Genomic DNA, 12,500 nt, shown 5'->3' with positions numbered 1-12,500 from the left:
TCATTTGTAAATACTCTACATCAGATTAATGATGGCACACAGACAAAATTAATACGATTTAACAACATAACACGAGATGACATCACCAGAATTATCAAGAGAGCAAAGAAAACAAACTGCGCGATCAATCTTATGCCAATATCTGAGGTAATTGGAGAGAGAGACTTTTCTAGTCTAGCCGAAATAATAATGAGAATAGCAAATGCAAGCATTGATGAATGTAAGTTTCCTAAATCTAAGAAAATTACTATAGTCACACCAGTTCTGAAAAATGCACTGGACTACCAGGAATTAAGCTCACATAGACCTATTTCAAATCTATCCTTGTTTCAAAAGTGCTTGATTATGTAATTCTTGAACAACTAGTCAGCCACTTAGAAGTAATAGAAGCTTTGCCTGACAACCAATCTGCTTACAGAAAACTACACTCTACGGAGACAGCCACCTGCTCTGTTATAAATGATATGCTGGAAATGATGGATGAAAATAAATGTGGTATCTTAATACTGCTCGATCTTAGTGCTGCTTTTGATACAGTGGTGCATGAACTGCTACTAAATGAGCTACGGTCCATCGGCGTTGAAGATCAAGCCTTCGAATACCTAAAAGACTACTTAGTTGGTAAAAATTACTGTGTACACATTGGAAACTCTTATTCATCATATGAACCCTTAAACAGAGGGGTACCCCGGGGGATTGTACTAGGCCCAATCTTATTCTGCATCTATACTATTAGTCTATCGAAAATGCTACAAATGCATGGCGTGAAGTTTAAACTATTTGCAGATGACACACAATTTTACTTCTCCATAAATGATATACATGACACTACTGAAACTCTAAACCGAATCCTTGATAGTGTTAGAGAATGGATGACATTTAAACAACTAAAATTAAATGAAAACAAAACTGAATTCATGGTAGTGGGCAAGAGAAACAGCGTGAGAAACTTAGGTGATATTCAAATGAACATAAATAATGACTCGGTGCCGATATCTAGTAAAGTTCGAGATCTAGGTGTATTTCTTGACTGTAACCTGTCTCTAAATGCCCAAATAAATAATGTAATAAAAACTGCTGGTTATCATCTAAGAAATATTCCGTTTATAAAAAAAGTACCTGGACGAAAATTCTGTAAAGAAACTTGTGATAAACTGTGTTATTACCAGGATTAACTACTGCGACTCTATTTACTATAATTTACCAAAAGTGCAACTTAAGACATTACAAAACATAATAAACAAAGGAGCACATAGAGAAAGGATCACCCTTATACTAATCGATTTACTCTGGCTGCCGATTAAAGCGAGAATTGAATTTAAAATATGTACAATAACCCACCAAGTTATCAGAACCGGTCGTCCAAAATACTTAAGAGAATTGCTACATATTGCGCAGCCAGCAAATCGTGTTGACACGAGAATAGTTACAGATGGCTTCAAACTGTTAGAACCTAGATTTATGTCTACTTTAGGCTCCAGAGCCCTTAAATATGTGGCCCCGAGACTATATAATGAGCTCCCACAAAACATTCGAATGATTGAAGACATTAAGGCTTTCAAGAGGAAACTGAAGACTTTCTTATTTCATGAGTCTTTTGACAATGACGATTTAACAGTAAATGAACAATATGTGACTTGAAAAGATAAATACTGTGAACGAAAGAGATAAAACGACAGTGGAGGTCTCGTAGAGAGTGGGGTTTCCCTGCTGTATGGGACTGGAAAAGCAGCCATCAAAGTAAAGTAAAAAGTACTGTTTGGCCAGAAAGGACCCCCTAGCTCTCTAGCGGTAGTATCTCAACGGGTGGCTGGTGCCCTGGTCAACCTACTACCTATTCGTGTAGGGTCACATTCCAAGACCTCAAGTGTCCATTTTTATTTCATATTTGTCCTCCCTGTTAAGTCATTTCCGTAATTTAATGGTGTCACTGTTCTTAAAGTATTTTTTTATTGTTCACTGTTTCCTTTGCAGTTTATCTGTGTCCTTGTTTCCTTTCCCCACTGGGCTACTTTTCCCTGTTGGAGCCCTTGGGCTTATAGCGTCTTTCTTTTCCAACTAGGGTTGTAGCTTAGCTTGTAAATAATAACTCTGTCTACCCACCCATTCACGCATCTTCTCTAGGGCATTTTTAACCTTTCTTTGTCAAGCATAATAAAAAAAAAAACAATAATGTATGTTCTTGCGCATGCGTATGTCTGTCCAGTGGTGTTCCTCTCTCTCTCTCTCTCTCTCTCTCTCTCTCTCTCTCTCTCTCTCTCTCTCTGTTTGTTTCTGTTTGTGCTTTCTTTCTTCTGTCTTCCAATCCAGCTATATGTCTGTCAGTCATGTTTTCGAAAGACTGAATTATGCCTATTATATTGAAGCAAAGGGACTCTTGTTAGATTTCGCCAGCTGTCTCTATCTTGAGCTTTTAAATCAATACTTCTCAATTCATCATCTACTTCACGCTTCACAGTCCTCAGCATTGTAGGCCTGTGTCTTCCAGCTCTTCTGGTGCCTTTGGGGCCCAGTTAAATGTTTGGTGAACTAATATCTCTTGGGGAGTGTACGTGTAATATTCGAGAGAGAGAGAGAGAGAGAGAGAGAGAGAGAGAGAGAGAGAGAGAGAGAGAGAGAGAGAGTTAACATCATTTCCAATTAAAGAGCATATTGAACGACAAAAATTTATATAAAATTCCCTTTGATCAAGAAAAACCAGTAAAAAAATGATACACAAAAGTACAATTTCAAGGATTTTAAACATAAAAATAGCAGGCTTTGTGAAATCAGTTTTTTTACTTACCAAGTCTTTCCCATATTCATCAACGACCTTTTTAACATCGTTATTGATACTTTGGTCTCGTTTCAATCTCACTTTGCCTGTTCCCTTTTTCTGAGGTGAATTTTTTTCTTTTTTTATTATTATCCTTAATCATCTCTTCGATAATATTCGTTATTTATCAAAGCTTATATTTGGGATGTATTACAATTTGGTCTTTCATGTGTCAATAAAAATAAGGTCAATAAAACGATCAATCATCAAAAACTATCTTTTCCTCATAACATCTTTTTGCAGTAATCAGCACAGAGTGGAATTAAGAAAATAATTAGATTCAATTTATTTCTTTATTGTACAGATTGAATTCCCACAGGGAGCAATTGACGAAATAAATGAGCAATGAGCTATTGATGACATAAACATCATAAATATTCACATCAGTGTGATATTTCTCTTTATGAGAATGATGATCAGCAAACACACGAAACAAACACACACTGAATCCAAGGAAGACATCGAGTTTGAATATGCACTTTCATTTAAAGGTAAAGATGTCTGGTTTCCATTCCAGTATCATCCGAGCGACACCAGAACGTTGGCCAGGCAAGCCTAAACCAACAACTCCCCAACTGTGGTGCCCAGCCACAGTAGTATCTTCCTCTGTAAACAACTCAAACCCATGGCACTGGCTCGAGGTCGATCTGTGGAAGGCGAATGCTAAGTGAATGAGTTTCCTCTGCACTAGCTAGGGGGCCTAACTATCGTTGGGAATGTTTGATAAACATATAAAGCTGTAATTAATCAGATCCAAAACCACTTGATAATCTTGATTCTCTACATAGTCTAGATTAACCATGTATGACGCCGTGCTCAAAAGTCTGTATTCTCTCCCGAGAGTTGGAGTAAATACAACACCACAGTTAATAATCACAACTTTCCCATAGTCGCGGTAGACGATGTCTGACAGGACTCCAGAATCATAAGAATCTGATCAAATATCTCTATTCTCTCCTAAAAGTCAGAAAGTAAATACAAGTCCACAGTTATCGATCCTGATTCTCTCATATTCCGGGTAGATCCTGATGGCGTCTGACAGGACCGTGAGCCCTTCTTCAACCTCACCAATGTAATCTCGTCCCTGCCGCTCACCATCGGATCTTAAGATGATGCAGAACCGCGACACAACGCCACGGGGGAAAAACCCCCTCACTTCCCCCATTTTGACTTGCGTTGCTTTGTATATATCCCTATTGCTTTCTTGAGCCCAATTCACTTCCGTTAACACCGGCTGGGATACGGCTACACCCTCCCCCACTGCCTCTTCATAATAATTCCCTAGGCAGACGCTCTCACCGGGTTTACCGAGGTTTGCTATGGAGAAGATAGGAGAGTGTTGGTAAGAGTGTCCCAGATCTCCAGCGCACATGTGGAGGAAATTTTGAGCCAGGTATCCATCGTCCCTTACGGTGATGATCATCCTTCCCAGGAAACTTCCGTCGGCTCCAAAATCGAGGAACACCCTTCGGGGACTCTTGTTCATTAGGGAGTCAAGCTGTCAATACAAATAACTATATTCGTGGGGTACAATGAGTTTTGTACATTAAAGTATTAGAAAATGAAAAATAAATTCTTAAAATGCTTCTGGGATATTAAAAAGAACTCACTGCTCAATTTACTACTGGGAAGAACTTACTGCTCAATTTACTACTGGAAAGACCTTACTGCTCAATTTACTATCGGAAAGAACTTACTGCTCAATTTACAATCGGAAACAACTTACTGCTCAATTTTCTATTGGAGAAACTCTGTTCAATTTGCTATTGGAGAAAAACTTACTGCTCATTTTACTTTTTGAAAGAACTTTCTGCTCACTTTGCTATTGGAATGAACTTACTCTTATATAAGAGCTGTTTACGGGAACTTCTGCCTCTTCTTCCTCCTTAAGCTGATTCATCAGAGTGACAGTGTTTCTCAACCCGATCCTGAGTGGAACCACCCTCTTTACGCCTTCGAAAGTCTTCACCACATAGATCTTGTGGAAGTCTTCCTCGATTCTTTCCTCTATTGTATCCGCAACATGCTTTAGACTCCTTTGTATCATGATCCAATTCTGTAATGGCACAGTAAAGAACAGAGGCTATTATAAGAAATTTCCATTCGATAGTATAATGGATTATGACTGTCAATGGTAAATATATTGAGATAATTTGTGACTGAAAAACGAATTTGACAGATGGACCAATTCATAAAAAGTTTAGTATAGATACTAGATGACTGGTAAATATAATCATGCTTTCGGGACCATTTTGAAAAAAAAGTCTTATTCCACAAAGAGCAGTGATTACAAGAGAAAAATTCTCACCTTCACAAGTTTCTCTACATCCTCTTCAGTCTCCGGAAGAAGCACTTCGATTTCCTCCACCTTTCGGTGAGCTCTAACAAAGAGGCTTTCATATTTGTCTAAAATGATTCTAGACGAAGCAAAGTCTTTGGCCTTTTGCAGGCTTTCATCCGCACGCTTGATTTTTTGTTCCTCTTCATGTAATGCATGCACCCTATCATTTAGCAGTTTCGTTTTCACTTTGATAGTATGCACATTATCGTAAATATCCTTCTCTAGGCGTAAAAGCATTGACCTTATCAAACAAATTTCTGAGTTGCCATATTCCATGTCCTCATTTAACTTCTTGAGCCTACCAACAGCTTGCACAATCTTAGACTTTGCGTCACTGCACGCAGAAAGGGCCCTCTTAGTGAAATTATTTCTGAAATTCTCATTGAAATCTTCAAAGGATTTCCTTCCACTAGTGGAGGAGGAGGTTACGGAAGAGGCCTTGGGTCCCAAATCCAAAGAAGAAAGTTGCATTGCAACATTAAGGAGGTCTCTGTTAAGTGTCACGTCTTCGGCTGCGCTGGCTATGAATTTCTTCCTACAGAAAGGACATGTAAGATTTTTGGTGGAAATGATTCCCTCGATGCAATACACACATAAAGAGTGGGAGCAGGGCAGGAGTCTAGGGTTCTGGTCTTCACTGAACCGGCTGCTACACACGCCACACTCCAAGGCAGTAGACGTCTGCGAACGACAGGAAAACTCAGTAATGTTGTTTTCATTGCGGAATAATTTGGGTCCTTATTGTGAGATTTGTAGAAAATGTAAATGGCAAAATGGAGAATGTATCATGCTGAAATAGTTAGGGCCCCTATTGTGAGGTTTGTAGAAAATGCAATAGGCCAAATGGAGAATGTACCATGTTGAAATAGTTAGGGTCCCTATTGTGAGATTTTTAAAAATATAATTGGCAAAAGGAAGAATGTGACACATTATTATTATTATTATTATTATTATTATTATTATTATTATTATTATTATTACTACTATTATTATTATTATCATCGTCATCATCATTAATATTATTATTATTTTTATCATTATCATTATCATTATTATTATTTTTATCATTATCATTATCATTATTGTTATTATTATTATTATTATTATTATTATTATTATTATTATTATTATTATTATTATTATTATTATTTTGCTAAGCTACAACCCTAGTTGGGAAAGCAGGATGCTATAGGCCGGAGGGCTCCAGCTGGAAAAATAGACCAGTGAGAAAAGGAAATAAGGAATCTACAAGTAATTAACAATTAAAATATTTCAAGAACAATAACAACCGACAGAAATGTTATCAGTTGCTTAAATTCATAAATAAACAAAAGTATATATATGCACATGTATGTACTGTGTACATACATATTAGACATATCTGCATCATCATATATAAAAGATAGCATAAAAGACAGTTTTTATAAAAGATTCGTAAATAAAACGGTCATGCTGCGAAAAGCAAAGCATACGTATTAACTAGTGTATTCGAAACAAATTACTTCCACACATACGGTAAATGCTTAAAGGCCGCTCATGAACGGCAGATACAAGAGATAGTGATAATGCCATACCTAGCAGGACAGTCACATGGAAATTGACTATACATATACAGCACACACTCACACACACACATACATACATACATACATACATACATATATATGTGTGTGTACATATATATATACATATATATATATATATATATATATATATATATATATATATATATATATGTGTGTGTGTGTGTGTGCGTGTGTGTGATATAAATATATATATATATATATATATATATATATATATATATATATATATATATATATATATATATATATATATATATATACCATTATTTTAGCAAGTTGGGCTATCAATCTCATTTCTTTGAAATAAAAATGTATCTTCAGCGATATTCCTAAACTCAGAATATCTCCTAGTTAAAGAAAAAAAATAATGAGTATCAAAATACAGATTAAATGTGTATTTGCTCTCTAAATGTAATCTAACATTTCATAATTTCATCAAAAGATCCCAAAAGAAAATAAAGAACAAATATATATCAATTCTAATACACATTGGTTTTTGTGTATTATTGAACTACTAGTGTACGCGACCCGTCAGTGGTGGTTTCCGAGTGTACCTATCGTAGTACGATTACTCCCTTTCACCTCTCACTCGAAGAGAGAGAGAGAGAGAGAGAGAGAGAGAGAGAGAGAGAGAGAGAGAGGAGTAGATATACGTCTGGCAATGCCACTGAGCGTGACCGGAAAGGAAACTTCCGGTTCATCTATCCACATCAAGTCACAGTTCAAAATCCCATCACTCAAGAAGCATAGAGCAATAGTTACGATTAAAGTTCATTATTTCAAGCCAACCAATATAAAAAAAATGCGGAGTAAGCCATTCTATCTTGGATATTTTCCCAAAGACCTTCCTAATTTCCCTTATCTCGTCGCTTTCATAAAAGGCTGTGGTTATAAATAATGAAAATTCTGAGTATTAATCCCCAAATTTTGAGTATTTATCCCCATATTCTGAGTATTAATCCCAAAATTCTGAGTATTTATCCTCAAATTCTGAGTATTTATCGCCAAAAAGACTCGTAGAAAACACACATATATACAAATATTTTTTTATTCACAAGGGTGTTAAAAGTATCCCAAAATTCACTGTTTTATAGAGGCTACTCTATCGAGATGTTTTGAACTAGACGAAGATTTTTTTTTCTCCTTATAAGGAGAAGACAGAAACTCACACACACACACACACACACACACACACACACATATATATATATATATATATATATATATATATATATATATATATATATACATATATACACGTATATATATATATACGTATATATATACATATACATACATATATATTTACATATATATATATATATATATATATATATATATATACATACATATATATAAATATACATATATATATATTTATATATATATATATATATATATATATATATATATATATATATATATATATATATATATATATATATTCAAATAAGCCATATATATTTTTGATACATTAATGTCTGGATTCTCTTAACGACCTCGGGATCAGAGCCCCAGGCGAAATCACACAAAGACAAGAGCTCATATATATTTTTGATACATTAATGTCTGAATTCTCTTAACGACCTCGGGATCAGAGCCCCAGGCGAAATCACACAAAGACAAGAGCTCTTGTCTTTGTGTGATTTCGCCTGGGGCTCTGATCCCGAGGTCGTTAAGAGAATCCAGCCATTAATGTATCAAAAATATATATGGCTTATTTGAATATGAAAAACACGTAAAAATGTGCAAAATTTATCATATATATATATATATATATATATATATATATATATATATATATATATATACATATATACATATATATGAATATACATATATATATATATATATATATATATATACAGTATATATATATATATATATATATATATATACTGTATATATATATATGTATATATATATATATATATATATATATATATATATATATATATATATAGACAGATCGATAGATAGATATATCACTAACACTCGTGATTTTAATCAATGTCATTCTACCTTTGGGAATGTTTATCCACTAGAAATTAATTTATGATAAATGGTTCTGTCTGGGCAAGGATTCGAACCTAAGCCCTGAGCGAAACAATACCCGCATGAACGACATAATAGATCGATAGGTTAAGTCTTCTCTGCAGGCATTGTTTTGACTCAGGGGCATAGGTTCGAATCCTTGCCCAGCCAGAAGCATTAATCATAAATGAATTACCAGTGGACAACACATACCAGAAGGTAGAATTTGATACTATATGCCATTGTGGTGATATATATTATGTATATATATATATATATATATATATATATATATATATATATATATATATATATATGTATATATATATATATATATATATATATATATATATATATGTATATATATACTGTATATATACACACACACACATATATATATATATATATATATATATATATATATATATATATATATATTAATTAATGGATAAATAAAATTGGTTAAAAGGAGATGTGACACTTTGTCTTCCAATACTATTTGCATATTTTGAAGAGTTTAAAGACTCGACAACATTGATTTCATATCTACACTTAAAAACTTGCATTAAAAAACAGTAAATCACTGGCAACATTTATTCCAGGATTTTTACCATTTGGAAAACATATATATTGACGTAAAAGAATAATATTACGGTCATCATCCCGTAAAATATACGAACAAAGTATGATGAAATTGCGGCCTCCTGTATTTTACTGAAATACGGCTGAGAACAGTATATTTTTACGGAGAATTTCCGATTAGATGACGGTATTTTTTTAAGTCTTAAAAATAAGTTCTTTCAATAAATCAATAATACGTTTATCTCTTATTTTTCTTCCTTAACTTGAAATAGATTTTGGTAATTTGGTAAAATTAAGATTTAATTCTATAGAAACTCAAGTGATCACATCCTTATGAGGTTTACATTATTATTATTATTATTATTATTATTATTATTATTATTATTATTAACTGCTAAGCTACAACCATAGTTGGAAAAGCAGGATGCTATAAGCCCAGGGCCTCCAGCAGGGAAAATAGCCCAGTGAGGAAAAGAAACAAGGAAAAATATATTTTATAATCAGTAACAACACTAAAATAAATATCTCCTATATAAAGTATAAAAAACTTTAACAAATCTAGAGGAGAAGAAACAAGACAGAACAGCGTGCCCGAGTGTACCCTCAAGCCAGAGAACGCTAACCCAAGACAGTGGAAGATCATGGTACACAGGCTATGACACTACCCAAGACTAGAGAACAATGGTTTGATTTTGGAGTGTCCTTCTCCTAAAAGAGCTGCTTACCATAGCTATATAGTCTCTTCTACCCTTACCAAGAGGAAAGTAGCCACTAAACAGTTACAGTGAAGTATTTAACCCCTTGAGAGAAGAAGAATTGTTTGGTAATCTCAGTGCTGTCAGGTGTATGAGGACAGAGGAGAATAAGTAAACAATAGGCCAGACTTTTCTATGTGTGTGTGTGTGCTTGTAGGCAAAGGGAAAATAAACCAGAGAGAAGGATCCAATATAGTACTGTCTGGCCAGTCAAAAGACCCCATATTTCTCTAGCGGTAGTATCTCAACGGGTGGCTGGTATACAGTATATGTTTCTGGAAATATTAATTACTTAAAAAAAAATATTAGGAATAATTTTACCGATTCAAGTTTTACCTAGGTGATAGGGATTAATAATATGACAAAAGAATTCGTGAAACTTCAAGGAAAATAAAAGAGAATATGGGTTAGACTATGAAATGAAAATCATATGCAAACGCTTAAGAGATCTGGGACTAATAATAAAGAAACTTAAAATTTGACTCTGATTTCATTTCACTTACTAAATGATTTCAAAATAGATACTCTGAATTAGGTCAAGTTTTCTTTTTTTTTTTTTTTTTTTTTGCTGCATCAAAACTAGTTATTGGATTGAAAACTTACGTTAGCAAACTGTCCTGCTTAACACTTCGATCAGTATTTTCGTTAAATATTACATGATATTTTTACTAAAATTATAATGAAAAGAAACCAAATGCATAAATCAAATAGTTTCAAAGCTCTACCAACTTAAAAATTCCAATCACAAATGATAAAAAGCAAAAAATACGACGGCATTCACTTACCGCAACTAGTCCTGTTAGCTTAGATATCAGACTCTTTCTTCACCCTAACGTTGCCTGCCATGTTTGCGTTATGTAGTCTCCGGTTTCTTGACGGTCTGTTAATTCAATGACAAGTTGTTCCAAACTGAAGTGTATATGCACAACCATTAAAAGTCAAACACATTCTGAATAAGATACACGAAGTAAATCCACAATACATCTATGTGGACTGATCTCTGTTTAAAGTCTGCGTCTCCGAGAAGAAATTTGAGATTCCAGATAGTCATTAATTTGTAATAGTTATTACTTTAATTCAAAAGTCAATCTAGCATAGATGAAATTCATTTTGCATACATAATAAACACTTTATTTAACTCTGGTTTATTTATAGGTTCACATCCAGAATTAGAATAATATAATTAAGATTCAAAGCTTAATGCAGATATACTAAACCAGAATTGGCAACTCGTTCTAAGCCGATGTAAACAGCGCCAGTTTCGTATCGGTGGAGATATGTCTCTGTAACTGCCCCTCACAACCATCTTGGTTTCCTTTCACGAGTATATTTTTTCTTTTTATTTCCATATTGTTACCATAGATTTTGACTTTTTGTATAGTAGAAGTTTCCTCAATATATTTCTTATCACTTTAACTGTCTTTAACTTCCACTGTCTTGGGTTAGAGATCTCTTGCTTGAGGGTACACTCGGGCACACTATTCCATCTTGTTTCTATTCTTCTTGTTATTTTGAAGTTTTTATCGTCTTTTTATTTTCAAGTTTTTTTATAGCTTATATATGAAAGATTTATTTTAATGTTGTTATTGTTCTTAAACTTCACTTCTAGTTTTTCCTTATTTCTTTTCCTCACTGGGCTATTTTCCCATTTGGAGTCCTTAGGCCTATAGCATCCTGCTTTTCTAACTAAGGTTGTAGCTTAGCAAATAATAATAATAATAATAATAATAATAATAATAATAATAACGCCTGTGACCTAACTGACATCATTATAATATTTCGAATTCTGCTATCATTTTCCTCATTCCTTTTCTTGTCTTTAACCATTTCTGCATTCCACTCAATCAGCATCTTTTCTGTCATGTTCGACATTGTAATCTAAAATACAGCTTTCATGTTCATTTATCGGCCTCTCCTCCATATTTCTTCTACGAACCTTATTTCCTCTTTTGTTGATATTACATCTTCAGTGATTGCATGTCCCTTTCCTCTTTTGTTGATTTTACATCTTCAGTAATTGCATGTCCCTTTCCTCTTTTATTGATATTACATCTTCAGTAATTGCATGTCCCTTTCCTCTTTTGTTGATTTTACATCTTCAGTAATTGCATGTCCCTTTCCTCTTTTGTTGATTTTACGTCTTCAGTAATTGCATGTCCCTTTCCTCTTTTGTTGATTTTACGTCTTCAGTAATTGCATGTCCCTTTCCTCTTTTGTTGATTTCACATCTTCAGTAATTGCATGTCCCTTTCCTCTTTTGTTGATTTTATGTCTTCAGTAATTGCATGTCCCTTTCCTCTTTAGTTGATTTTACATCTTCAGTAATTGCATGTCCCTTTCCTCTTTTGTGTATTTTACATCTTCAGTAATTGCATGTCCCTTTCCTC

The 12,500-nt window shown here is 33.9% G+C and overlaps 2 protein-coding genes across 2 annotated transcripts in view; one reads left to right on the top strand and one right to left on the bottom strand.

Annotated features, from left to right (window-relative positions):
• Positions 1 to 12,500, top strand: part of LOC137638482 (tripartite motif-containing protein 59-like) — a 234,968-nt gene that overhangs the window by 34,057 nt on the left and 188,411 nt on the right. The window lies entirely within an intron of this gene.
• The window catches only part of LOC137638483 (uncharacterized), a 218,822-nt gene continuing 209,416 nt past the window's right edge, over positions 3,095 to 12,500 (bottom strand). The window contains exons 2-4 of the mRNA XM_068370576.1: positions 5,124 to 5,837; positions 4,656 to 4,871; positions 3,095 to 4,313 (exon numbers count right to left, since the gene is read on the bottom strand). Of these exons, the coding sequence (XP_068226677.1) occupies positions 3,780 to 4,313; positions 4,656 to 4,871; positions 5,124 to 5,837 (1,464 nt within the window). The 3' untranslated portion in view covers positions 3,095 to 3,779. The remainder of the gene's footprint in view (positions 4,314 to 4,655; positions 4,872 to 5,123; positions 5,838 to 12,500) is intronic.

The sequence above is a fragment of the Palaemon carinicauda genome, chromosome 3, assembly GCF_036898095.1.
Source record: "Palaemon carinicauda isolate YSFRI2023 chromosome 3, ASM3689809v2, whole genome shotgun sequence".
NCBI classification, from domain to species: Eukaryota; Metazoa; Arthropoda; class Malacostraca; order Decapoda; family Palaemonidae; genus Palaemon; species Palaemon carinicauda.
Note: the sequence above shows the minus strand (reverse complement) of the source record. Positions and strands in the feature narration are given on the sequence as shown.